Genomic DNA, 24614 nt, shown 5'->3' with positions numbered 1-24614 from the left:
CCTCTGTATGCACAAAGCCAGTCTTTGGTAGCTAGATCCTACCTGTAAATCTTACCATTTTTTCCCCCTCTTTTAAAGGTTTCTGGACATTGAAGCTGAAATGGTCAACTTTGCCAGTTACTATGCTGGCGTCGCTGTTGGAGTGCTTGTCACAGGATATTTTCAAGTTAGTGACACCTGCCTTTTATTTATAGATCAACATCTGGGTTCAAAGACATGCCAGTGAAATGCAAAATGTGTTCTTTAAAGTTATTCAGAAGCCCCAAGGGCTACAGTTTTATTTCAGGGGGATGAAGAGGATGAGAAAGAATTTTTCCTCTCAGCTGGGGAGGAGGATATGGGCACTTGCATAGAGAGGTAGAGAATAGACATTCAGCTTCAGTGTCTTGTCCTCCCCTGCCCTCTCTGCTTCACTCTCTCTTCTAAACTCAGAAATAGTGGAAGATGTTTTCATACAGGGAGGCTGAGTCCCTGTGGAAAGCAGATGTGGGGAATTGGAGGAAAGCAAGCTTGACTTTCTTTTTTCTCTTGAATTCCAACCCAAATTCTGTAAACCAAACCCATATTCTAGATTTCAGTTATGGGAGGGCTTGGTGTTATTTAACTCTTACTAACGAAGAAAAACATTTTATCTTTTGCCTTTTCAAGTAGAGAAAATAATAAATTCCCCCACTCTCCATTCACTTATGAATTCCAGGAAGTTAGTTTTAGTTATAAAGAGAAATAAGTTAATCCTCACCCCCCCACCCCTCCCCACTATCCTGGCACTAAAGCTTTAATGACAGGCTTCTTTTGCTTGGGAGGGAAACTGTAGGCAAGATTCCCTGCTTATGTCATAATTTTTGTCTTACATTTTTCTGAAAATCATTGTCCAAGAGCTTGAAAACTGCAGTATTCATATTAAGTCATTTCAGTCATGTCTGACTCTTTGTGACCCTTTGAACCATAGCCCACCAGGCTCCTCTGTCCATGGGATTCTCCAGGCAAGAGTACCGGAGTGGATTGCCATGCCCTCCCCCAGGATTGAAAACTTGGCATGCATGCTTATTGGCAGGCCTCTCAGGAGAAAACTTTACTTGGTAGTGGCATGCAAAATTAGTGATTTAAGAGCAATAATTTACTTTTGGTGTGATAAGCCTTCTTTTACACATGAGGAGAGTGATAGTTAATAAGGTTAACTCTGGAAGTGGTCAAGCTGGATTCAAACTCAAGTCTCTGGCTTCCCTGTTCACAGGGTTCCACTTGTCTCCACTCTCAGCTGCAGATGTCAGAGCTTACACCTTAGTTCTGAACAAGAGGCATGTTGTGAATTACTTTCCTTTTTTTTACAGCGGTTCTAGTGAAAGTATTTTCTAATGAAAAGAGAAGGAATTAATGCCTGTTCTTATCACAATGCTAAACATTCCTTGCTCCATTTCCAGATATGCTTTTGGGTAATTGCTGCAGCTCGTCAGATACAGAAAATGAGAAAGTTTTACTTTAGGAGCATAATGAGGATGGAAATTGGATGGTTTGACTGCAATTCAGTGGGAGAGCTGAATACAAGATTTTCTGAGTAAGTGGCTGGTAGGATTTTTTTCTTTTTGGCCTGCACCACAGGACATGTGAGATCTAGTTCCCTGACCAGGGATTGAACCTGTGCACCATGCAGTGGAAGCATAGAATCTTAACCACGGGACTGCCAGGTAAATCCCTGGTAGGATGTTTTAATGGATCTGTGATTTTTCTCTAATGAAACTTTTGTTTCTAAATTAATGACAATTGGAGAAACATTTTCAGTTCTTTTTGCTGCATTTTGTCTAAGTTGGGCTTTTATAGGTAGCATGACTTTTTCATAGATAATGGTTTATCAAATATAACTATTAAAAATTGAAAGCTGGGATATGACAGTTTGGCTTGTAGGTCCTGGATTAAAATATTAGAAATGAAGTATCATGGAAGACAGTTTAAAAGAAGTAGGGTCATCTGGCCTTGAAAGGAGAAACAGGGATGTCACAATCTATGTCCCCATAAGGAAAACAATGCAATCAGAATGAATGATTAATATATTGTTTTGTCTGTTGATGTAATTTCTGCACATAAAAACAAAAGCAAAAAATTCAAAATAGTTTGAGAAAGATTTAAACTGAAAACTGGAAAAAAAAAAAAACAACAAAACCTGAAAACCAAATTTAAATCCAGTTTATTTCTAAATACTTTGTTGTAGTTTAGTCACTAAGTCATGTCCTATTCTGCGTGACCCCCTTGGACTGCAGCCCGCCAGGCTCCTCTGTCCATGGGATTTCCCAGGTAAAGTACTGGAGTGGGTTACCAAGCCCTTCTCCAGGGGATCTTCCTGATCCGGGGATTGAACCTGCATCTCCTGTATTGGCAGGGGAATTTTTTTACCACTAAGCCACCCACAAAGCCTATACCTAAATATTAGTTTGGGTCATTAATAGTACCCCTCAACCCCATGTAATTTTTGAATGATCCAAGCCCTGAGTAATGAGAACTGTTGAATCTTATTGAAGTTTGAGGTCCCGTGAAAGACAGTTAGCAGTGTAGTGACAATAAAAGCAGATTGAATATTGGGATCCCTAGTCTCCAGCACTGATTCTGCCTTTACTTATTTTGACTTTGAATAGATACTTATCCTTGTTAGAATACAATTGTCTAATCTCTATGTAATATCTTAGATCCTTTTGCTATTAAGTCCTGACCCTTGTTTGCTCCATCTGGACAAGAGATTATGGAAAGTTTGCAGGAATATGAATTTAATGTAAATTATTGTCAACCAATACTCTGGAGTATTTACCCTGTGCAAGGCATTAAGGTATACCACAGAACTCCTGATCTCAAGGAACTTATATAGCAAATAATAAGAGCTAATATATATTGATCACTTACAATATGCTAGGCATTGTTTTACATACTTAACATATATTAACTAATCCTCATTGCTACCTATTGAGGTAGGTTCTGTTGTTATCCACATTTTATAGATGAGGAAACTGAGACACAGAAAGATTAAGTAACTTGCCCGAGAAGGGCTTGTGTTTAAATTCAGAGTCTGGCTCCAGAGTCAGGACTGTTAACCACTCTCCTATACTACCTATAAGCAGGAAGCAATAATAATATACACATACAGGAAAACATGTCTACAGATTAATTGGAGGCTTCCCTGATGGCTCACCAGGTAAAGAATCTGCCTGCAATGCAGGAGACGCAGGAGACACAGGTTAAATCCCTGGGTCAGGAAGATCCCCTGCAGGAGTAAATGGCAATCCACTCTAGTATTTCTTGCCTGAAAAATCCCATGGACAGAGGAACCTGGTGGGCTATAGTTCAGTGGGTTGCAAAGAGTCAGTTATGACTAAACCACTAAGCATACACACAGAGATTAATCACATTGCTATGGAAACACCAGGAAGAAGATAATACTTCTTCCTGGAGGATTATGTAAATTTTTATGAAATAGGTGGTATGTGAGTAGAACTTTGAGACTGAAAAGATTTAGCATATATAAAGGAAAGAAGGGTTCTTTATGTCAGACCAGGATGTTAGCTTTCAGTTCAGTTCAATTCAGTCACTCAGTCATGTCCAACTCTTTGCAGCCCCATGGACTGCAGCACACCAGGCTTCCCTGTCCATCACCAACTCCCAGAGCTTGCTCAAACTCATGTCCATCGAGTTGGTGATACCATCCAACCACCTCATCCTCTGTTGTCCCCTTCTCCTCCTGCCTTCAATCTTTCCCAGCATCAGGGTCTTTTCCAATGAGTTAGTTCTTTGCATCAGGTGGCCAAAATATTGGAGTTTCAGCTTCAACATCAATCTTTCCAATGAATATTCAGGACTGATTTCCTTTAGGATGAACTGGTTGGATCTCCTTGCAGTCCAAGGGATTCTCAAGAGTCTTCTCCAACACCACAGTTCAAAAGCATCAATTCTTCGGTGCTCAGCTTTCTTTATAAGTCCTACTCTCACATCCATACATGACTACTGGAAAAACCATAGCTTTGTTAGCAAAGGAATGTCTATGCTTTTTAATATGCTGTCTAGGTTGGTCATAACTTTTTTTGCAAGAAGCAAGTGTCTTTTAATTTCATGGCTGCAGTCACCATCTGCAGTGATTTTGGAGCTCAAGAAAATAAAGTCTCTCACTGTTTCCATTGTTTCCCCATCTATTTGCCATGAAGTGATAGGACCGGGTGCCATGATCTTAGTTTTTTGAATGTTGAGAAAGAAAAAGAAACAAATAAGATGGTTTCCAAACGCCTTTGCCTATGTTGAGTGAACATCAGTTGGGAAAACTGGATTAAAGGCAAACTCTCTTGGCTATGAGGGGAGAGGCTTAATGACCTTCCACACTACAGTAAATTTTCCAAGACATGAGAAGCTACTAAGTTTCCCAAGGGCAATGGGATACAGAAATGGGAACATTTAGAAAAAAAAGGTTAAACTTTCTGGGCAAGATATTTGAATTGATCAAATTCAGTTTTAGTGATCAAAGACTCTTTTGTTTCTAGTGATATTAACAAGATCAATGATGCCATTGCTGACCAAATGGGTATTTTCATTCAGCGCATGACCACAAGCATCTTTGGGTTCCTGATGGGATTTTACCAGGGTTGGAAACTGACCTTGGTTATTATCTCTGTCAGCCCTCTCATTGGGATTGGAGCAGCCATCATTGGTCTGGTAAGAATGTCTTCTCACTTCTTTCCATGGGAAAACCTTTGCACTGAGAAACAGCCAAAAATGTGAAACTTGTTTCCCTTCTCCTGAGTGTGTTTAGTTAACATCATTACCACTATATTCATTTATTTTGTTTGATTATTACTCAGTATCAAATAACATTTCATTATTAAAGGTGACTGTTTTAATAACATACATATTATTATATTAGTAATATTAAAAATGTGCTTAGACATTCAGTCATGTCCGACTCTTTGTGACCCCATGGACTGAAGTCTGCCAGGCTTCTCTGTCCATGTGGATTCTCCAGGCAAGAATACTGGAGTAGGTTGCCATGGTCTCCTCCAATAATAACTGTATTAACTGGACATTTACTATTTTGCCAGGCATTATTAGGAGCTTCATGGACATGATCTATAATTTTACAACAATCTTATAAAGTATTAATGCCATTTTAAATATAAGAAACGGAGGCTCAGAGAGGTAAAGGGACTTTTACAGAACTGCACAGCCAGCAAGAGACAGAACAGGATTCGAATTCAAGGAAGCCTGATTCCAAATCCCCACCCACTGTCTAGTATACATATGGCTTCCGTGGTTTCCCAAGTTTAGATGCTTCCCTCAGAAAGACCCAGCAAATATACCTGCATCAGTAACAAGCACATACAAGAGATTTCTGCAATCACATTGTGTTCTCCATCCCATGTGATCAGTTTCAGAGAAGTATCTGACCCATTCAGAGAAGTATCCCAGTCAGTTTCCATTCCCCAGGTATGCAAGTCAGGAAAAAGTGTAGGAGTAGGAACTTAGGGTCACCCCCCAAAAAACACTCCCAAAGGTTGAGAAATTATTTCATTTTACTTTCAGAGCAGTCATATGAGATAACACATCATGGGATCTGGCACACTAATAATTTGCTGTAAACGAGAATAGAGTTTGAAAAACTGCACATATATTCACATCACTGAGCAACAGGTACCAATCTCCATGACTATATTTTCTAGCAAAATATTCTCTACCCTCCACTGGCTATATTACTCGAACAATCCCGGGTAATACAGAGTGACAATAGTAAAGAGCTCACTCTACTTAACTAGGTCACCACCTGGCTCCATCACTTGGCTCAAGAAAAATATGTTTAATCTGTGAAATGTCAGTTTCCTCCTTGTTAAAATAAAGTTAATACCCCACAAAGTCATTGTGATGACTCAAGGCATTATCCATGTTATGCACTTAGCACAGCAGCAGGCACAGAATTAATTGCTAAACAGATATTAGCTTTTATTTTTTTCTCAATCTACTGAATCATGCAAGCCTTACAACAGTTTTTCCTATCAAATGCTTTCCAGTGGCACTCCAGGAAAACCTCAACTTTTCCAGAGGGTTGTTGGGGACTCTGCAAACATTTGATTCAGCATTTTCCCCCTCTAAATGTATTTGATCTCTTACTTCAAACCCACCATAGATTAATAATCACCCTCAAATGGCTCATGTGTCACATTTTAACATGATGGAGACCAGTAACATAGCCTGGCTTACTTGGTCTCAAATAGGCTCAAAGCACAGTTTCTCTTGTCATCTCAGTGACCATATTTCAACTTCTTGTAAATGTGTCACCAATTTGGAATGTTGTAGTTCTGCACTGGTTTCTTCTTGAATTCAGGTCTGTTTTGTGTAAATGATGTTTGTGTAAAATGATGTGAGCAATTTTACAAAGCTCAACTCAAAAGCAGAACAGAAAAAGGTAGAGGGGGCAATATATGACATATTAGAAATGATTGTGGGTCTTGTATGCCTTTTCTGACTTTTATATTTACTGTAGGAAACATGGTACTGCCAATATGCATCTTTTAAGTTCCTATATCAGTTTAGCTGGGGTATTAAGAGATTCTTTAATGTGATTTCCTGGTGGCTCAGATGGTAAAGAATCTGCCTGCAATGCAGGAGACCAGGGTTTGATCCCTGAGTTGAGCAGACCTCCTGTAGAAGGGAATGGCCACCCACTCTAGTATTCTTGCCTGGAAAATTCCATTGACAGAGGAGCCTGGCAGGCTACAGTCCATGGGGTTGCAAAGAGTTAGACACAGCTGAGTGACTAACATTTTCACTTTTCATTTTACAATAAAAGCTGATAACATTTGCAGCTACTTAATTTTCTCATTACTATGCTACCTATCAGCTTCTCTGGTGGCTCAGTGTTAAAGAATCCGCCCACCAATGCAGGAGACACAGGTTCAATACCTGTGTTGGGAAAATCCCTTGGAGAAGGAAATGGCAACCCAATCCATTTTTCTTGCCTGGAAAATCCCATGGCAGGCTACAGTCCATGGGGTCTCAAAAGAGTTGGACACAACTTAGCAACTAAACAACAACAACATGCTACCTCTATATATTTCAGAAGTAGATTAGAAGAGGATTGTGGTAAAAACTGCAGTGGCATCCATACTAACCAAATTCAAATTTTAATGTTGACAAAAATATTCTCACTTTCCTTTATTGTTGCCTTTTCAGTCTTGTGAAATAAATATACTGGAATAAAATACTACTTGTATGCTAAAATTCTAAGATTTTGTTTGATAAGAGTTTTGTTGCTAAAAGTTTGGAAAAACTTGGAATATAAACTCCCTTAGTCTGGGTACTATATATATTTTTTAGATTTCTGAGTCAGTTACTCTTTCACAACATTTGCTTTCTCCCCTTCTTGTTTCTTAACCTGTGTCAGGGAATTCTTCAGTGGTTGATTCTAACTAGGACTCAATTCAAGTCCAATTTTAGAAGAAGTAACTTGTTTAATATTAAGTGAAGTCTTTTTCTTTCCTTTTGTGAAAAGCAAACCTAGTTAGATGAACCCCTATGGTAGAGTCAAAGTGGTGTAGTATTTATCTGAAGTTTTCTCTTTTGGAATTACCTCTGCATATCATATCATGTGTTTGGCTGCTCAGAACCTCTTTCTTATTCTATCTTTTAACCAATATGATGCCTCTATGGGCCGTGGTCTTTGTATCTGGTATTTGTAAACTGTAACATGGCCTTTGGCCAATAGTAATGAAATGTGACAATTTGACTTGAAAACATCATTAATATGATGACTGAAATGCTGTGGTCCCACAAAATGCTCTATTTGGGACTTAATCTGTGAGAGGTTTTTTGAAGCTGACTTTTAATGGAATTATTTTGATATGTCAACAAACATCCATGAATGAGGCTTGGTGGTGGTACTGGTTTCGTTGCTAAGCCTTATCTGACTCTTTCGTGATGCGGTGGACTATAGTCTGCCAGGCTCCTCTATTCCTGGGATTTACTAGGCCAGAATATGGGGGTGGGTTGCCATTTCCTTCTCCAGAGGATCTTCCCAATACAGGAATGGAACCTGAGTCTCCTGCACTGCAGGTGGTCTCTGGCATTGTTGGTGGTCTCATGCATTGCAGGTGGCCTGCATTGCAGGCAGATTCTTTACCGACTGAGCCACCAGGAAAGCCCAGATGAGGCTTAACATGGCTCAAACTTGGACCAAATTCTTTCTTTGTTAAACACTGTTCCAATAGGAATCTAGTTTTGTCTTAAGCCATACCACATGCTAAATGAACCACTGAGGGACAAGATGACTTACCTAATTAATCTGGTCTTCACATTTTATTTTCTTCTTTTGGATTTCAGAGTGTGTCCAGATTTACCGACTATGAATTAAGGGCCTATGCCAAAGCCGGCTCAGTTGCTGATGAAGTCATATCATCTATCCGAACAGTGGCTGCTTTTGGTGGTGAGAAAAAAGAGGTTGAAAGGTTAGTTAATTGAGGGACTTCCCTGGTGAATCAGTGGTTAAAACTCCGAACTTCCAATGCTGGGGCTGTGCGTTCTACCTATCCCTGGTCAGGGAACTAAGATCCCACATGACTCGCAGCAAAGCCGAAAAATAAAATAAAAAGGGTGTAAGAAATAAAAAGGAAGAAAGAAAGAAAAGCTAGTTAATTGAAATGTCTGACATTTCCTTGGAGTTTGTTGATCTGCACACTACCCTGAATCTTCCCCCATTTTGTATAAAGTGGCAGATTCACCTTGCTATGGTACCCACAGGGAGCTTTTGTTCAAGAAATAGCTAAGCAAAGTAATAAGATTGGTGAAAACACTTACAAAAGACTCCCAAATCTTTAGCTCTGTGTTTTTGAAGATGATGTAGTTGGTGGTTTTTAAAAAGTCATTTTAGTTTGGATACTTACTGCAAACTCTGATGATGATGTGTGTATACACCCCACACACACTTCATGCCAGTCTAAACCACTGTCTTCTGCCATTAAGGAAAAGCCTACAAGATTTAAAATGCAATTCTGCACATTTTTATTGAATAGCTTTTTATTCAATGTGTTTTACTTAGCTACTGTATGCTCATTTGAAGTCCAAGATTTCCATTCAATCAAAAAAAATTTGACATTGATATATTATAGACCATCATTCTAGGAGATAATAACTGTTAATGAATATCAAAACCTTAATGGCCAAAACAACACAATTGTTAAAACTTTGACTTTGTTTATTTTTCCATTTATTTAGTATTTATTGAGTGTTTATCAGGTTCTAGGTACTGATTCTATAAAATAGCCACCAACTTAATTAAACTCTTATTTCATATGTTGTAGATCTAGCATGATCACATTCTCAGTTGCTACCAAATTCACCAAATGAAAAATAAAATAGGATTTACAATATCTAATTATCCTGTTTTCTTTTTTCTCTTTTGCTTCTTTTGGTTGTGGAAAAATAAGCTTACCTTATTTCTCATAAAAAATTTCAATAGCCCATTTCCTCCACCATGAGAGGTATTATCTTTCATACCATATGACTTAATAAAAGAATTTAAACTCAAATAGTGTTGCAGTGAAAAGTAAAGAAAAGGAATGAGTTCTTTTCTTTTTCTTTCCTGAGGACAAGAAGATAAAGAGAACAGTGAGAAGACCAGAACATTCCTAGTTTTTTTTACTTTAACTGTTTCTAACTCTGCGTATCTATAACTAGGTTTGCTTTTCCGCTCCCTTACTCTGCAAGAGTTGCATATCACACCTATTATCCTTTGCTTACCTTTGCAACAACCTCTTCCCCTTGTAGCTCTTCTTTTTACATATCAGGAAGAAGGCCACAGAGCCACGGAACTGCCAAACTCAAATACTGGGTTATTGACGCTAGCATATGTTTCTGAACAAGATCCTAACACCTTTGTTTCTCACCACTGGCTCCTGACTGCAAGCCCTCATCTTACATAAGCCCCTAGACTCCTCATGGAGGGGGTCACAGTTCTTGAGGCTTGAGCCTACTATGTTTCTCTCTCTGCCGGCTGAGAATTAAAGGCAGCTTTCTATGTCCTCCAAGCTCTGTCTCTGTATTTTCTTATTCAGCTCCAGTTGGCAGATAAAGTGACGATTTTGGCCAGCAACAACAGTACTGGATCTCTCATGTCTAAATCTTTTTGTTGAAAATTCTTTTCTCCTGGGGGCAAAACGCCCCATCATACTCATCCAAGAAGTCATCAACTGTGAGACTTTCTTATGCAACATCTATCATACATTGTCAAAGTCAGCTTGAAACAAATTTTAAGAAACTACACAGATATGATTATTTTCTTTCTCTACAGCAAAACGCCCCATCATACTCATCCAAGAAGTCATCAACTATGAGACTTGAGACTTTCTTAGGCAACATCTATCAATACATTGTCAATGTCAGCTTGAAACAAATTTTAAGAAACTACACAGATATGATTGTTTTCTTTCCCTACAGCTGGTCTGTGTTTGGAGTGACTTTATTATCATTGATTAAAACCACTGCATTGTGGTCTGTTTTAAACATTTTACCTTAAGCTGCTGTTGCTAAAATAGACTCAAATGTTTTCTCTTCACAGGTATGAGAAAAATCTTGTGTTTGCCCAGCGCTGGGGAATTAGAAAAGGGATAGTGATGGGATTCTTTACTGGATTCATGTGGTGTCTGATCTTCTTGTGTTACGCGCTGGCCTTCTGGTACGGCTCCAAACTTGTCCTGGATGATGAAGAATATACACCAGGAGCTCTTGTTCAGGTACTTCCATCTTGATGACCTAGACAGAACATTTCCTGCCTGTATCTTGGAAAAGTCCACAGAGAAGGCATTTTGTTTATCCCATTAGTGTCTGAGAGAGGACAGCCTCAGTGATTTGATGGAGTCCATCTGCCGATACAAGCAATACTTATGACTTTTATAGTAGAGGGATGTTGAGCACTTGAATTGATAAGATTCGCGATTTAATGCTTTTCAATCAACAGAAGATTTTATAGCTGTGAAACAATGATTTTTCTGAGTCCAAAAGATAATATGCCATGAAAATGGAAAGTCAGGGATCTCTCAGCTAAAAGTTAACAGTTTATGTGGTTGAGCTTAATAATAGCATGAGATATGTGCTGGACATAGTTGTGAAATAAAATGAGTTACTAAAATATGAAGCCAATAATACCCTCAACTGAACAGGTAATACAGGCGTATTTTATTTCTCACTTGCACTGTAGCCAAGCTATAGCTAATGCCTTGGCTACTTTAATTTCCAATATCTTTTCAGTTGTTCTTTCAAGAATTAATTATTGAGCATCTGCTATATGCCAGATTCATACAAAGTGATTCAATAGTGAGCAAAAGAAGTGTGATCTTTGCCTTGATCGAATTTACAGTTCAGTGGGGGCAGGTTAGCAATAACTAAATAATCACATCACTGTGTAATGACGATGGTATTATATACTACAGAGGACAGAGCCCTCGACTGTGAAGAGCAGGGTAACCAGGTGTGGCTGGGGTCAGGGAAAGCTCTTCCTCTTGCTTGCTATCCCCAAATCTTCCCGCCCTGCCACCTTTATAGCTCCTGTCCTTGTTCAAATTCTTAACTGGATGGCACTTCCCCAGTCAGGTGTTCTATGATCATCCAATCTTTTTGTTTTTTTTAAGTGTTAGCCTTTTCTTGGGGCTTCCATGATGGCTCTGTGGTAAAGAATCTGCCTCCTAATGCAGGAGACCTGGGTTTGATCCCTAGGTCACGAAGATCCCCTAGAGAAGGAACTGGCTACTGTCTCCAGTATTCTTGTCTGGGAAATGCCAAGGACAGAGGAGCCTGGCAGGCTACAGTCCTTGGGACAGTATGGGATCTTTAGTTTACAAGGCTTTTATTTATTATTATTTTTTGGCTGTGCCCTGTTGCACGTGGAATCCTAGCTTCCTGACAAGGGGCGGAACTTAAGTTCCTTGCAATGGGAGCTCGGAGTCTTAACCACTAGAACACCAGGGAAGTCCAGTCATCCTATCTTTTATTCTCTTGCATGTCTTTATGAACTTTTCCTTTAGAGTCCTTGAATGCATCTAAACACTTGCATTTACTTATATTTGTTCCAGTTCATTCCCAACTTCACACAGTAAGCTCTATGAGGTCAGGGAGATAAAGCAAGAAATATATGTTTCATTTGACCTATTAATTATTCAATAAAGTATATTAATTTAAAAGGCATGCAAGTGGTTTCATATAAGATTTAAAACAAATTGGTTCCAGATTCTTGTAGGACAGGCATAAATTAAATAACGCAAAATACCAAAATCTTGTATACCAGAAATTTGCTAGCCAGAAGACTGCAATTTGAAACCTACTGCTTTTGTACAAATACATATCTAGGGAAAGTTGAATAGAAATTTTATTTGCAAATAGAAATGATTATTAGAGGTCAGGCCATAATCATTCTAAGCCACTGACTTTATTTCATTAAGAACCTGATAATACACTAAGAATGACTTTTTAAAAATATATTTATTTATTATTTAGCCGCACTGGGTCTTAGTTGTGGCACATGAACTCTTAGTTGCAGCATGTGGGATCTAGTTCCCTAACCAGGGGTTGAACCTAGGTCGCCTGCATTGGGAGCTTGGAGTCTTAGCCACTGGACCACCATGGAAGTGCCATTAACGATGACTTTATAAATTTTAGTTTTTTCTTTTAAAGATAAACAGTTGGCATCACTTGAACTTTGTTTAAAAAAATTAAATATGATGAATCACGTTAAAATGTTTTGTAAACCTTAAAGGGATAGCATAGATGGAAAGTGTTACTATTAATTTAAGCACTTACTTAATAACTTTAATACAGCTTTGCACATTTGAAAAGCCAGTGAAACTACTGCAGTTCTAAAATCTGACTGTAAAGTCTTTTTCTTTATTGACCTAATAACTCTTAAGAACTTCTAGCTTTACAGAACTAGAAATACCTGTAGTTGACTTCAGTCTCAGCAGCTTGTATCTGCTCATTCTGCAGAAAGGCATTCATTGAGAAAAGACATTCTTCTTATGCTTCCTTGACTGTGAGTAGAGGAGAGAATTGTTCACAAATAACAGTTTCAGAAGGAATAATGAGAAAATGGTAAATTGAAAATACATAATTTTAGTTGGAACCATTGAATTAAAAAAAAAATCCTTGGTGAATCTCTCTAGAAAAGATCCAATTTTATGGTTTTGTTAAAAGAGAAATTCAGGCGTATTAAACTTTTTAGGAGTTTATTTGAGCAAATATAATTCCAGTTGGGCACATTAAACCAGAAGTAGCTAGAGGGGTTCTATTAATAGAAGTTAGGGAAAAGACTTAAACAGAGAGGAGAAGAGGAGGAAGCAAAGCCAGGAAATTATTGGGCTGGCTGTAGCTTAAGTAATTGCCTTATTTTGTTGTTGTTTTAGTTGCTAAGCTGTGTCCTACTCTTTGCCACCCCATGGACTGCAGCACATCAGGTGATTAGATAGCATCACCAGTTCAATGGACATTAGTTTTACCTAACTCCGGGAGCTAGTTGCCTTATTTGGGAAAGCCTCTTTGGCTGTTTGTGATTTAGCTTTGTCCTTAGGTTTTGATTTCTTAGCCTTGAGGCATTCAGGCTTAGGTTTTGGTGGCTTACATAAGCTGCTAAGGCATTAAGGCTACTTCAGTCTAATGGCAACCTTGTTTAACTCATTTAACAAGTTTGCACCTTGAAGTTTCCTGCCCAGTGGATTATAGGTTACTGTATACCTTCTATAAAGAATTCATTCTCTCAACTGATATTTCTTGAGTACTTACTATGTGCAGACATGGTATGTAATATGTCTCTAACGTTTAATCATAAGTTACTAAACTTACCTCTTACTCCTTGTAAGCCACCATTTATATCTTAAGAAATTTTTCTTTGGGAAGATGAGAGACATTCTTTAACAGTATAATCATTAAGCATTCCCTTTCTGGTTCTTCCTCTTTCTTTCTCTTGCATGTGCATGCACTTTATTGGCCATGCTCTGAGCTGCGAGCTATTAAGGCTGAGTTTGCAGGAGCTGAGTGTTTTTAATCCACTAAACTAATTAACAATTAGGTTAATCTAACACATTTTGTGATGCACAAAATCATTATTGGCTGCATGGTAATTGGGCCTAAATGGTAAGTAGTTCACATAAATGGCTGTAATTAGTATCACTTGTACATGGACAAAAACCACACTCTGTGATCTATTACAAAAAAAGATAAAAGGGAACTGAATGGTGCTGAAGTCTGCTCTTTCATGCCCCTTTTAAGTTTCAGGACTCAGTAATGAAAAAGTAACAGCAGTAATAGAGAGGAGCATTATTTAGTGTATACAAGGTGTCAAGTACTGAGTGAAGTATTTAGTATAATTATCATGTGTAATATTCACAATTTCACTCTGTAACTGATGCCATTATGCCACCACTTGAAAATGAGTTGGAGCCACGAGGTGAGAATTATATGCCAAGTAGCAGAAGATGGGATTTGAGCCCAGATTTCTGCGATTCTGCGACCCGACCCATTAAGTACTGTTTTCCTGTTTCTGAATCTCTTCCAAAGGGTCACAGATTCCATTTTATTTTATTTATTAATTGAAGTACAGTTGATTTACCATGTTGTGTTAGTTTCAGGTGTATAAGAAAGTGATTCAATTATACATATATACATATACATATATTCTTTTTCAGATTCTTTTCCATTATAGGTTATCACAAGATATTGAATACATTGATAGTTCCCTGTGCTATGCAGTGGGTCCTTATTGTTTATCTTTCTATATATAATAGTTTGCATCTGCTAGTCCCAAACTCCCAATTCATCCCTCCCCGACTCCCCTCTCCTTTTGTAACCACAAGTTTGTTTTCTGTGCACAGATCCCCTCTAAAGCATAGCGCACCCTCAGATACACTGTTCCTCAGAGGCTTCTTTTGCCCACCTTCTTCCCACACTACTGTTTACAAGGCTAAAGAGTGTGATATTTGGAATGAGAGATGATGGTCTACCAGGAGATGTGCTAGCTCCTGCAATGGTATTAGTGCCTGCAACGCAGGAGACCCAGATCGGATCCCTGGGTTGGGAGGATCCCCTGGAGAAGGGAGTGGCAACCCGCTCCAGTATTCTCATCTGGAGAATTCCATGGACAGAGGAGCCTGGTGGTGGATGGCAGAGGGGGTGGGTTGCAGAGTCAGACACAACTGAGCAACTAACACTTTCACTTTCTGTCTGTCTCACTCACTCTTCACTTAAGAACCCCAAGAGAGACGTTCATTTCAGGCAATGCTTGCAAAAACCAGGCTGATCAAGGGTTTGACTTCAAACTTCAGTTTAGGCCACTAGTGAATTGGTCTAGAGTCTAGACCAGGGGTCAGCAAACAATGATCCGCAAATCAAATCCAGACTGTGGCCTGTTTTTGTAAATAACATTTTATTGGAACATAGCCACAGTCACTTGTTTCCTACTGTCTATGAAAGCTTTTGTCCTACATAGTTGAGGAATTGAGTTGAATAACTGCTTCAGCCCATATGGCCTGAAAAGCCTAAAATGTTTACTAACAGGTCCTTTATGGAAAATGTTTACCAACTCTTGAACTAGGACATGTGGAAAATTAAACCAAGAGCAAGTACTGTTCTGTCTGTTCATCTTATCACTTCCTATGTGGAATCTCACTTCTTTCATCACCATCATCACTATTATTTTCGTAGCTGTCATTAGATTATCATCTCTACACACATTATCATTTAATCCCTGTAAAAACTCCTTGACATATATGCAGTCATTTCCCCCGTGTTATCAATAATGAAATCAGGGCTTGAGAGATTATGTAATCTGCCCATGGGAGGAATACTTGCCATAATTAAGGAAAAGGACAGATGGATAGGTGGAGGACAGATGAAGAGAAAATGTTTGTCTCCATGCATAGCCTAGGGAATTCAGGGAGAAGTCAAGAAGAAGCTGGCCCACAGCATCATGATATATAGAATAGAGAGGATATTAGAGAGGGAGGAGATGGCTGACAGGCTTTGAGAAGCCCCATGGCCTAGCCATAAGGGAAAAAGAGAATGGGGAGGAATTTGGGGGTATTTTTTTCCGATGTGATATAATCTATGGGAAGAATCCAGCTCATGGAACTACCACAGACTAGGATCACTTGATTACCTGAAAAAGACTACATTCAAGCAGGAGTCAACCTTTATTTTAGCTCAGCAAATAGCTCGAATCCTCAATAGATGGAGACCAAGGAAACAGCCTCCATGTGAGTCACGTGACAAACAATCATTCTTTGGTTGAAAGGGTAGAGAGAAAGAATCACGTGCCCATCCTAGAGGCCAGCTTGAGGAATTGCCTCTTCCTTTACAAATAGCACTGATGAAAACCAGTGCTGTTGGCTAGGAACAACCGTTCATGATCAGATAGCCTTCCTCTAACTTAGTGAGAGGGCCAGGTTTATGAGTCAAAGGACGGCTTCCCCAGCTCTATGCAGGAAGCTGGCCACTCCACTTGTGTGCAAAGCAGCAGATGAGCCTGACAGCTGGACAAAATGTGAATGGAGAAAGTGAAAGTCACTCAGTCATGTCCGACTTTTTGCGACCCCATGGACTATACAGTCCATGGAATTCTCCAGGCCAGAATACTGGAGTGGGTAGCCTTTCCCTTCTCCAGGGGATCTTCCCAACCCAGGGATCAGACCCAGGTCTCCTGCATTGCGGGTGGATTCTTTACCAGCTGAGCCACTAGGGAGGCCCAAGAATACTGGAGTAGGTAGCCTATCCCTTCTCCAGTAGATCTTCCCAACCCAGGAATTGAACCAGGGTCTCCTGCATTGCAGGCGGATTCTTAACCAACTGCACTATCAGGGAAGCCCTGTATTCAAATAGTGCTCTACCAGTTAATATACATTGAGACATTACGTAGTTAGGCTGTCTCTATACACCTCTGTTTTCTCTATTATTGTAAGGATTAAATGAAATAATACAAGTAAAGAACTTAGAAACAAGTAAAGAAAATACCTTATTATTGTTGTTATTATTACTGGTGGTAGTAATATAACTGTGCATGCGTGAGGGCTAAGTAGCTTCAGTTGTGTCCAACCCTTTGTGACCCTATGGACTGCAGCCTGCCAGGATCCTCTGTCCATGGGATTCTCCAGGCAAGAATACTAGGGTGGGTTGTCAAGCCCTCCTCAATGGGATCTTCCCAACCCAGGGATCAAACCCTCTTCTCTTACATCTACCTGCATTGGCAGGTGGGTTTTTTTTTTCGTTTTTTTTTTTTACCACTAGCGTCACCTGGGAAGCCAGGTATAGCAGTAGTTATCCTAAAAATTAGTTCACTAGTAGCAGGAATATGGGGCTTCCCTGGTGGCTCAGGCAGTAAAGCATCTGCCTGCAGTGCGGGAGACCTGGGTTCAATCCCTGGGTTGGGAAGATCCCCTGGAGAAGGAGATGGCAACCCACTCCAGTACTCTTGCCTGGAAAATTCCATGGACTGAGGAGCCTAGTAGGCTACAGTCCATGGGCTCGCAAAGAGTCGGACACGACTGAGCGACCTCACTTCACTTCACTTAGCAGGAATATAGCAGAAGCAGTAGGCACATATTGCATGTAACAAACTCTAGGACAGTCAAGCTAATAATAGTGTCTTTATTGTTTCAGCAACCCTTTCACCAGAAAACCATGGTAAGGCTGTTTATATAATGAATCAAATTCTTGTGTCATGACTCTAACCCACTCAGTGTCTATATGCTGCCTTACACCTCTTACTGACTTAAAAACATGTTATTCTTTGTAGAATAGTGATGTGCAATCAAATATAATGTAGTCTTTTAAATCATAACAGTAGAAAAATTGGAGATACTTTACAGAACAAAAGCTATCCCAAGTGTTTCCAAAGAGTTATTTAGCTTTCAAACTCCCACAGAAGGAACTTCCCTGGTGGTGCAGTGAACAGGAATCTGCCTGCCAATGTAGGGGACATTAGTTCAATCCCTGGTCCAGAAAGATTCCACATGTTGAGGAGCAGCTAAGCCCATGCGCCACAACTACGAGCCCATGCTCTAGAACCCAAGAGCTGCAACTACTGAAGCCCTACTGAGCCCATGTGCTGCAACTACTGAAGCCCGCACAGCTAAAGCCTATGCTCCACAACAAAAGAAACTACCGCAATGAGAAGCCCGCACATTAAATTGAAGAGCAGCCCCCATCCTCGACACATCTAGAGAAAGCCTGCACGAAGCAATGAAGACCCAGTGCAAAAAAAAAAAACTAATTAATTAAAATAAATAAAATTTTTAAAAAGCTGTGTTGTGAGCTGTCCTATAGAGAGGACCATGTGATAAGGACTGCATGTCTCTGACCAACAAAGACCTAAGGTGGTCTGCTCACAGACATTAAAAAAAATAAATAAATAAGACTCCCATAGAAGAATATTTCTGAGAAATTTTTGAGTTCACATGGATAGCCCAAATGACAATGAACACTATTTACAAACTGATGAAAACTATGTTTATCTCTTTTTATTTCAGATTTTCCTTAGTGTCATAGTAGGAGCTTTAAATCTTGGCAATGCCTCTTCCTGTTTGGAAGCCTTTGCAGCTGGGCGTGCTGCAGCCGCCAGCATCTTTGAGACAATAGACCGGGTATGTAAAAGCCAAAAGTAAAGGCCATTAGCAAGTTGAGGGTGGGGAGAGAAATGAACTCATGAGGAATTTATCCTCAGTGTTAAAAAATATGAGGAACTATCACAATGCCCTTAATTCAGCAATACTTAATAAGTACTGTCATGAGCCAGACCACAGTCTGAGATGGGAGTGCAAGAGTGAAATACAGCAAATAAGGCCCTTCCTCTCATATCATATGGGAAATAGGCATTAACGAAGTAGACATATCCAAAGATAGGATAATATTTGACAGTGAGAAGTGCAATGGTGCCTCAGATGGTAAAGAGTCTGCCTGCAATTCGGGAGACCTGGTTCGATCCTGGGTTGGGAAGATCCCCTGGAGCAGGGCATGGCAACCCACTCCAGTATTCTTGCCTGGAGAATCCCCATGGACAGAGGAGCCTGGCGGGCTACAGTCCATGTGGTTGCAAAGAGTTGGATGCAGCTGAGGAACTAAGAAGCAGCAGCAAGTACAGTAATGGAAATAAAACAGGTCACTGTGATAGTGGTTGGGGTAGCGGAAGGAGACTTTATATTGAGTGACAGGGACACCAGTTATGAACTGAGAACCAAAGCAGGTGAGTTAGCCATGCAAAAAAGTACTCGGGAGAGGAGTGATGCCTGGGAGGTAAGAGCAGGGAGCATGTTCATAGGAGAGACCTCCAGGTTGGGAAAGGGCTTGGTGAGTGCAAGGAACTAAAACAGTCAGTGTGACTGAACAGAGTAAGCAAGAGAGAAGCTGAAGAGATGGGAAGCAGCCAGATCATACTGGGTCTTTAAGACCCGGTTAATAAGATTAGATTAACTTCTAAATGTGACAGAAAGTTTACAGGCTTTGACCCTGGTAGCCTAGCTAAGATTTTCCTGATTAGTCTATTGGAGCACACTGGACGTCAAGATCAGTTCAGTTCAGTTCAGTCACTCAGTCGTGTCCGACTCTTTGCGACCCCATGAATCACAGCGCGCCAGGCCTCCCTGTCCATCACCAACTGCCGGAGTTTACTCAAATTCATGCCCATCGAGTCAGTGATGCCATGCAGCCATCTCATCCTCTGTCGTCCCCTTCTCCTCCTGCCCCCAATCCCTCCCAGCATCAGGGTGTTTTCCAATGAGTCAACTCTTTGCATGAGGTGGCCAGAGTATTGGAGTTTCAGCTTCAGCATCAGTCCATCCAGTGAACACCCAGGACTGATCTCCTTTAGGATGGATACAAAGGTCAAAATCCAAGAGCATCTTCTCTGAGAAGATGCCCAGGACTGAGTCAGAAGCCCTGGATATCCAGACGTACATTGTGGGTCCCTACATTGTAAGTGCTGGTGAGATATAGAACCTACCTGAGGAAACTGTCCATCACTTTATCTGTTTTATATTCTGGGGTTTCATTTATTGGGCTATAGAAAGATAGTTGAAAACCATGTAGAGATATCCAAATTCTACCTCATTCTTGGCATTGTTGTATGCTCAAATAAGATGTGTCTAAAAGTTCCTTGAAACTATTAAAAAAAATTAAGGCATTTAAAAATTATTATTTTTACTATAGAATAAAGAAGGAAAAATAGATGACACTGTAGCCCCCAAAAGAGGTAGGATGATGAATTTCTCTCACTAGGGTAATAGAAGGAAGAAGTTGACCCTGAGTGTTCTGGTAGCAGGAGATAACCATCACTCTGATCTGATTATCCACCATGGTTAAGTTCTGAATTAGGCTCACTACTAACAGCCATGGAGGTGAAATTCGCATGTCGATTAAAAGTTGGTGGCATTTGAAGACATCACTTGAGGACATTCAGTTAGTGTCAATCATCATCTACAATAGTCAAATGTAGGGTGCTTTTGGACTTTGACCACTTGAGACTCCTCTACTTCCTCAATGTACAAATGTGTATCATCTGTCCAGTTAGGTTATGGTGACAATCACATAAAAGAGAAAAACATTAAAACACCTGTAGATTGTCTTCTTGGGTATCTCAATATTATAACACTCCATAATAATATCAATATATTATATACTAATATATTAATTACTGATTAATACTGTATATTGTATTGTGATATTTTCACTATATAAAATATATCACAGTAATATAAAATAAATACTAATTAAATTAAATTAATGTGATAATGTTTTACACAAATTATGTGATCATTGACAGTTTTAATTATAATTAATTATACATTAATTATTTATGTAAGTTAGGTTATATATAAATCTACATATATGTATAATATATAATATATTTTAATACAATTATATAGCAGTAGTAATTACACAGTAGTAATCTCAACACTAATTTCCCAATAAGTGTTAGTGAACATTATTACTATTATTAATACAATTTCATGTAGAAGCAGCTTATCTTTGGCAATGTTTAGCCTGATTGCTGTTATGTGTTATGAATAAATTTAAACTGAGATGGACAGTAAATGCATGTTATACATGCTATTGCTCTATCCCTTTTACATTCCACTTCAGAAACCCCTCATTGACTGCATGTCAGAAGATGGTTACAAGCTGGATCGAATTAAGGGTGAAATTGAATTCCATAATGTGACCTTCCACTATCCTTCCAGACCAGAGGTGAAGGTACGTGCCAATCTTTTTCCAGTTTTCTTCTTTGATGATTCATTTCCAGAGCCACAGATTATTTGTTTTTCTGAAGCATGACTCATTTTCCAGGAGCACAGAGACATGTTTCTTTGGAAGTGTCCTCAGGTCTTGTTCCTTAGGCCACTAACCACATTCCTTGTGCTAATAATAATAATATACAAATCTCTTTGGTAGGAACAGTTTGGTAGCACATTCCGGTTAAGTCAGCTGAGTGACACTCTTGAAATGAGCGGCAGGTCCTGTCACTGTGAGCGCAAGCTAAACAAACTGCAAGGCAATCAGAACAATCCAGGACAGTTGTGCCAAGTATCTCTTGGAGGCTGCAGGAGGTAGAACACTGCATGGGTGGGGTATGAAGCGGCAAAGGAAAGCGGCAAAGGAAAGCTGCCTTCTGAAATTTTTTACTTCCTATCCATGTTTGCAAGGATCATTAGATCAATCCTTAGAGGAAAGGTAATTTTCTAATCTTATAATCACTGTCTTGTACTATTCAACTGTTCTGGGCACAAGGTGAAGAAAATTTACAAAAAAAAAAAAGAAAATTTATACTATTCCCACACCTACTGAGCAAGTGTCTTTAAAGGCAATTTACCCTACAGGAAACTTAGAATCTACTTCTCTAAAAGAACTGGCTTTGGAAGGAGAGAAGACTTACTCCTCATTTTTAACAGAGTATCTTTAGCCACCCTTTCTTTTCATTTATTTACTTTTAATTGAAAAATAGTTGATGCACAATATTGTACTACTTTCAGGTGTACTGCATAGCAATTAGATATTTGCATACATTATGAAATGATCGCTGTGGTAAGTCTAGTTATCATGTGCCCCTATCCAAAATCATTACAATGTTATTGACCATATTCCGTATGCTGTATATTATGTCCACATGCCTTATTTATTTTATAACTTCAGGCTTCTACCTCCTTAACCCCTTTACATATTTTCCCCTCTGGAAATCACTCATTTGTTCTCTGTATCTCTGAGTCGGTTTTCATTTTGTTTTGCTTGTTCGCTTATTTTAATTTTTAGATTTTACATATATGTGAGATCATACAGTATCTGTCCTTCTCTGTCTGATATTTCACTTAGCATAATGCTTTCTAGATTCATCCATGTTGTCACAAACAGCAATATTTAATTTTTTATGTCTGAGTAAATTCCTTTATGTGTATGTGTGTATACATATGTATATATATACATATATATATATTCATCAATAGATAAATGAGTATCGAAGACATATATATATACACCACATTTTATTTACTCACTCATCTATTGATCTATTTAGATTGCTTCCATATCTTGGTTATTGTAAATAATACTGCAATGAACACTGGTATGCATGTATCTTTTCAAATTAATGTTTCTGTTTTTTTCTGATAAATACACAGAAGTGAAATTTCTGGATCATTTGGCAGTTCCATTTTTAATATTTTGAGGAAACTTTGACTGTTTTCCATAGTTAGCTACCCTTCCTTAATATTTCTATTATCCCCACAGAGGTCATGGAAATGCAACTTAATTCTAATACTACATAGTTGTAACATAAGTAAATTTACATATATACACATACAAACAAATATACATCATACATACATACTTATTTATATAATATAGGTACATGTATATTCTGATATTTCTGAAGTATATTCTTGATTATAACACACATACATATATAAACATTAAATGTAAAAGTGCCTTGTGAAATATAAATAACAAGGTAGTACTTACTCAGTAAACATTTTTAAATAAATGGCTAAAAATTTACTTTATAATATCTGTTCAGAGACAGCTGTTCAACAAACACCAGTTTGAACTGAAATACATTTATTTCATTTCTGTTTTATCTTCTATTCTCAATGCTAGTAGTTTGCTTTAACAAAGTCTCCTACTGCTAAGTGACTTTTTCCCCTAAGGTAATTGGGACAGTCTCCTTGAGGTATCCTGGCATGTCAGAAAAGTTTTAAATTAGATTTTGGAACATGGTTTTCGAGGTGGGCCTGGCTTATTTACTTCAACAGTGTTACCACACATCATTTTATTTGTTGGCTATGGCTATTAGTTTATGACTAAGTAATATGCTAAATGCTAAAACCACATCCTAGCACAGTTTACTAATTTTTCTGGTTATTAATAGAAATCAATGGATGTTGCTATGAGGGTGTAAGTAAACACATACACAGTGTCCTAACAAAGTGTTCTAACTTGTAGCCTAACTGAGGACAACCTGAACATTGTTCTTTTCTTTGCTCTGCAGATTTTAAATAAACTTAGCACAGTTATTAAATCAGGGGAAGTCACAGCTGTGGTAGGATCCAGTGGAGCTGGGAAAAGCACGGCGCTGCAGCTCATTCAGCGATTCTATGACCCCACTGAAGGCATGGTGTGTATCTTCCAGAAACTTCTTAATACCTGGAGATGTGTGCATGGATGCTCAGTCGTGTCCAACTCTTTGCAACCCCATGGACTAGCCCACCAGGCTCCTCTGTCCGTGGAATTTTCCAGGCAAGAATATTGGAGTGGGGTGCCATTTCCTCCTCCAGAGGATCTCTCTGACCCAGGGATGGAACCTGTGTCTCCTGCCTCTCCTGCATCAGCAGACAGATTCTTTATCAGTGAGCCACCTGGGGATAGTAGGTTGAAAATGGTGATATATTGGTCAAATACAAACACCTAGCAAACACAGACAGCACTTTGACATCTGCATAGTTCAGTTAATGATTTGTTTGGTTTGGTTTTTTGGCTGTAACCTGCCGCAGGTGGGATCTTCCCTGACCAGGGATCAAAGTCTGACTTACTGATTTGTTTTGACTAAACCAAATGGACTAATTCTCTCCATAGTAGTTGTGTTCGATGAATAATCAGTCCATCTGCTCAGTGATGTAACTGAATGTACAGATACATTCAAAAAGGTATTGCTGCCTTTTCAGTGAGGGAAAATTTCCATTTCTTTCTTTGTATTATAACAAAATTGTTATTATTCCTTAAAGTTCTCCAAACACTAAGTATAAGAAAGCTTACATGGCCAGAATTAAGAGAGAACAGTTCTTGATTGTTACTCTGAGATGTTAGGTCTAAAAATAATTACATTATTTTTGCAAACTACTTAGTCTCTTTCTCCTTGTGTTTGTCTGACTGTAAATATAGACTGAAACTAAGAAAAAAATTAATAATTGCTATTTATCACATATTGTATGTCAAGTACTTTATAGAAATCATTACTTATTTTCACAGCAACTTCCAAAGATAAATATTCCCATTTTACAAATGAGGAAGCAGAGAAATTGAGAGTTGCCCCAGATTTGAACCCAGATCTGTTGGATGTCGAAGGCTATGCTCTTTTCACTCTGCCT

At 38.9% G+C, this 24614-nt stretch overlaps 1 protein-coding gene across 4 annotated transcripts in view; it reads left to right on the top strand.

Annotated features, from left to right (window-relative positions):
• ABCB11 (ATP binding cassette subfamily B member 11) overlaps nt 1-24614 on the top strand; it is a 98473-nt gene that overhangs the window by 31225 nt on the left and 42634 nt on the right. For 3 of the 4 annotated variants that reach the window (XM_043488258.1, XM_043488259.1, XM_043488261.1), the window contains 8 exons: nt 79-166; nt 1422-1555; nt 4512-4683; nt 8338-8462; nt 10571-10745; nt 18516-18629; nt 21124-21234; nt 23519-23644. In XM_043488258.1, the coding sequence (XP_043344193.1) occupies nt 79-166; nt 1422-1555; nt 4512-4683; nt 8338-8462; nt 10571-10745; nt 18516-18629; nt 21124-21234; nt 23519-23644 (1045 nt within the window). The remainder of the gene's footprint in view (nt 1-78; nt 167-1421; nt 1556-4511; nt 4684-8337; nt 8463-10570; nt 10746-18515; nt 18630-21123; nt 21235-23518; nt 23645-24614) is intronic. The other variant, XM_043488260.1, reaches the window with a different exon arrangement.

The sequence above is a fragment of the Cervus canadensis genome, chromosome 15 (assembly GCF_019320065.1).
Source record: "Cervus canadensis isolate Bull #8, Minnesota chromosome 15, ASM1932006v1, whole genome shotgun sequence".
Lineage (NCBI taxonomy): Eukaryota > Metazoa > Chordata > Mammalia > Artiodactyla > Cervidae > Cervus > Cervus canadensis.
This window is presented reverse-complemented; position numbering and strand designations above follow the sequence as displayed.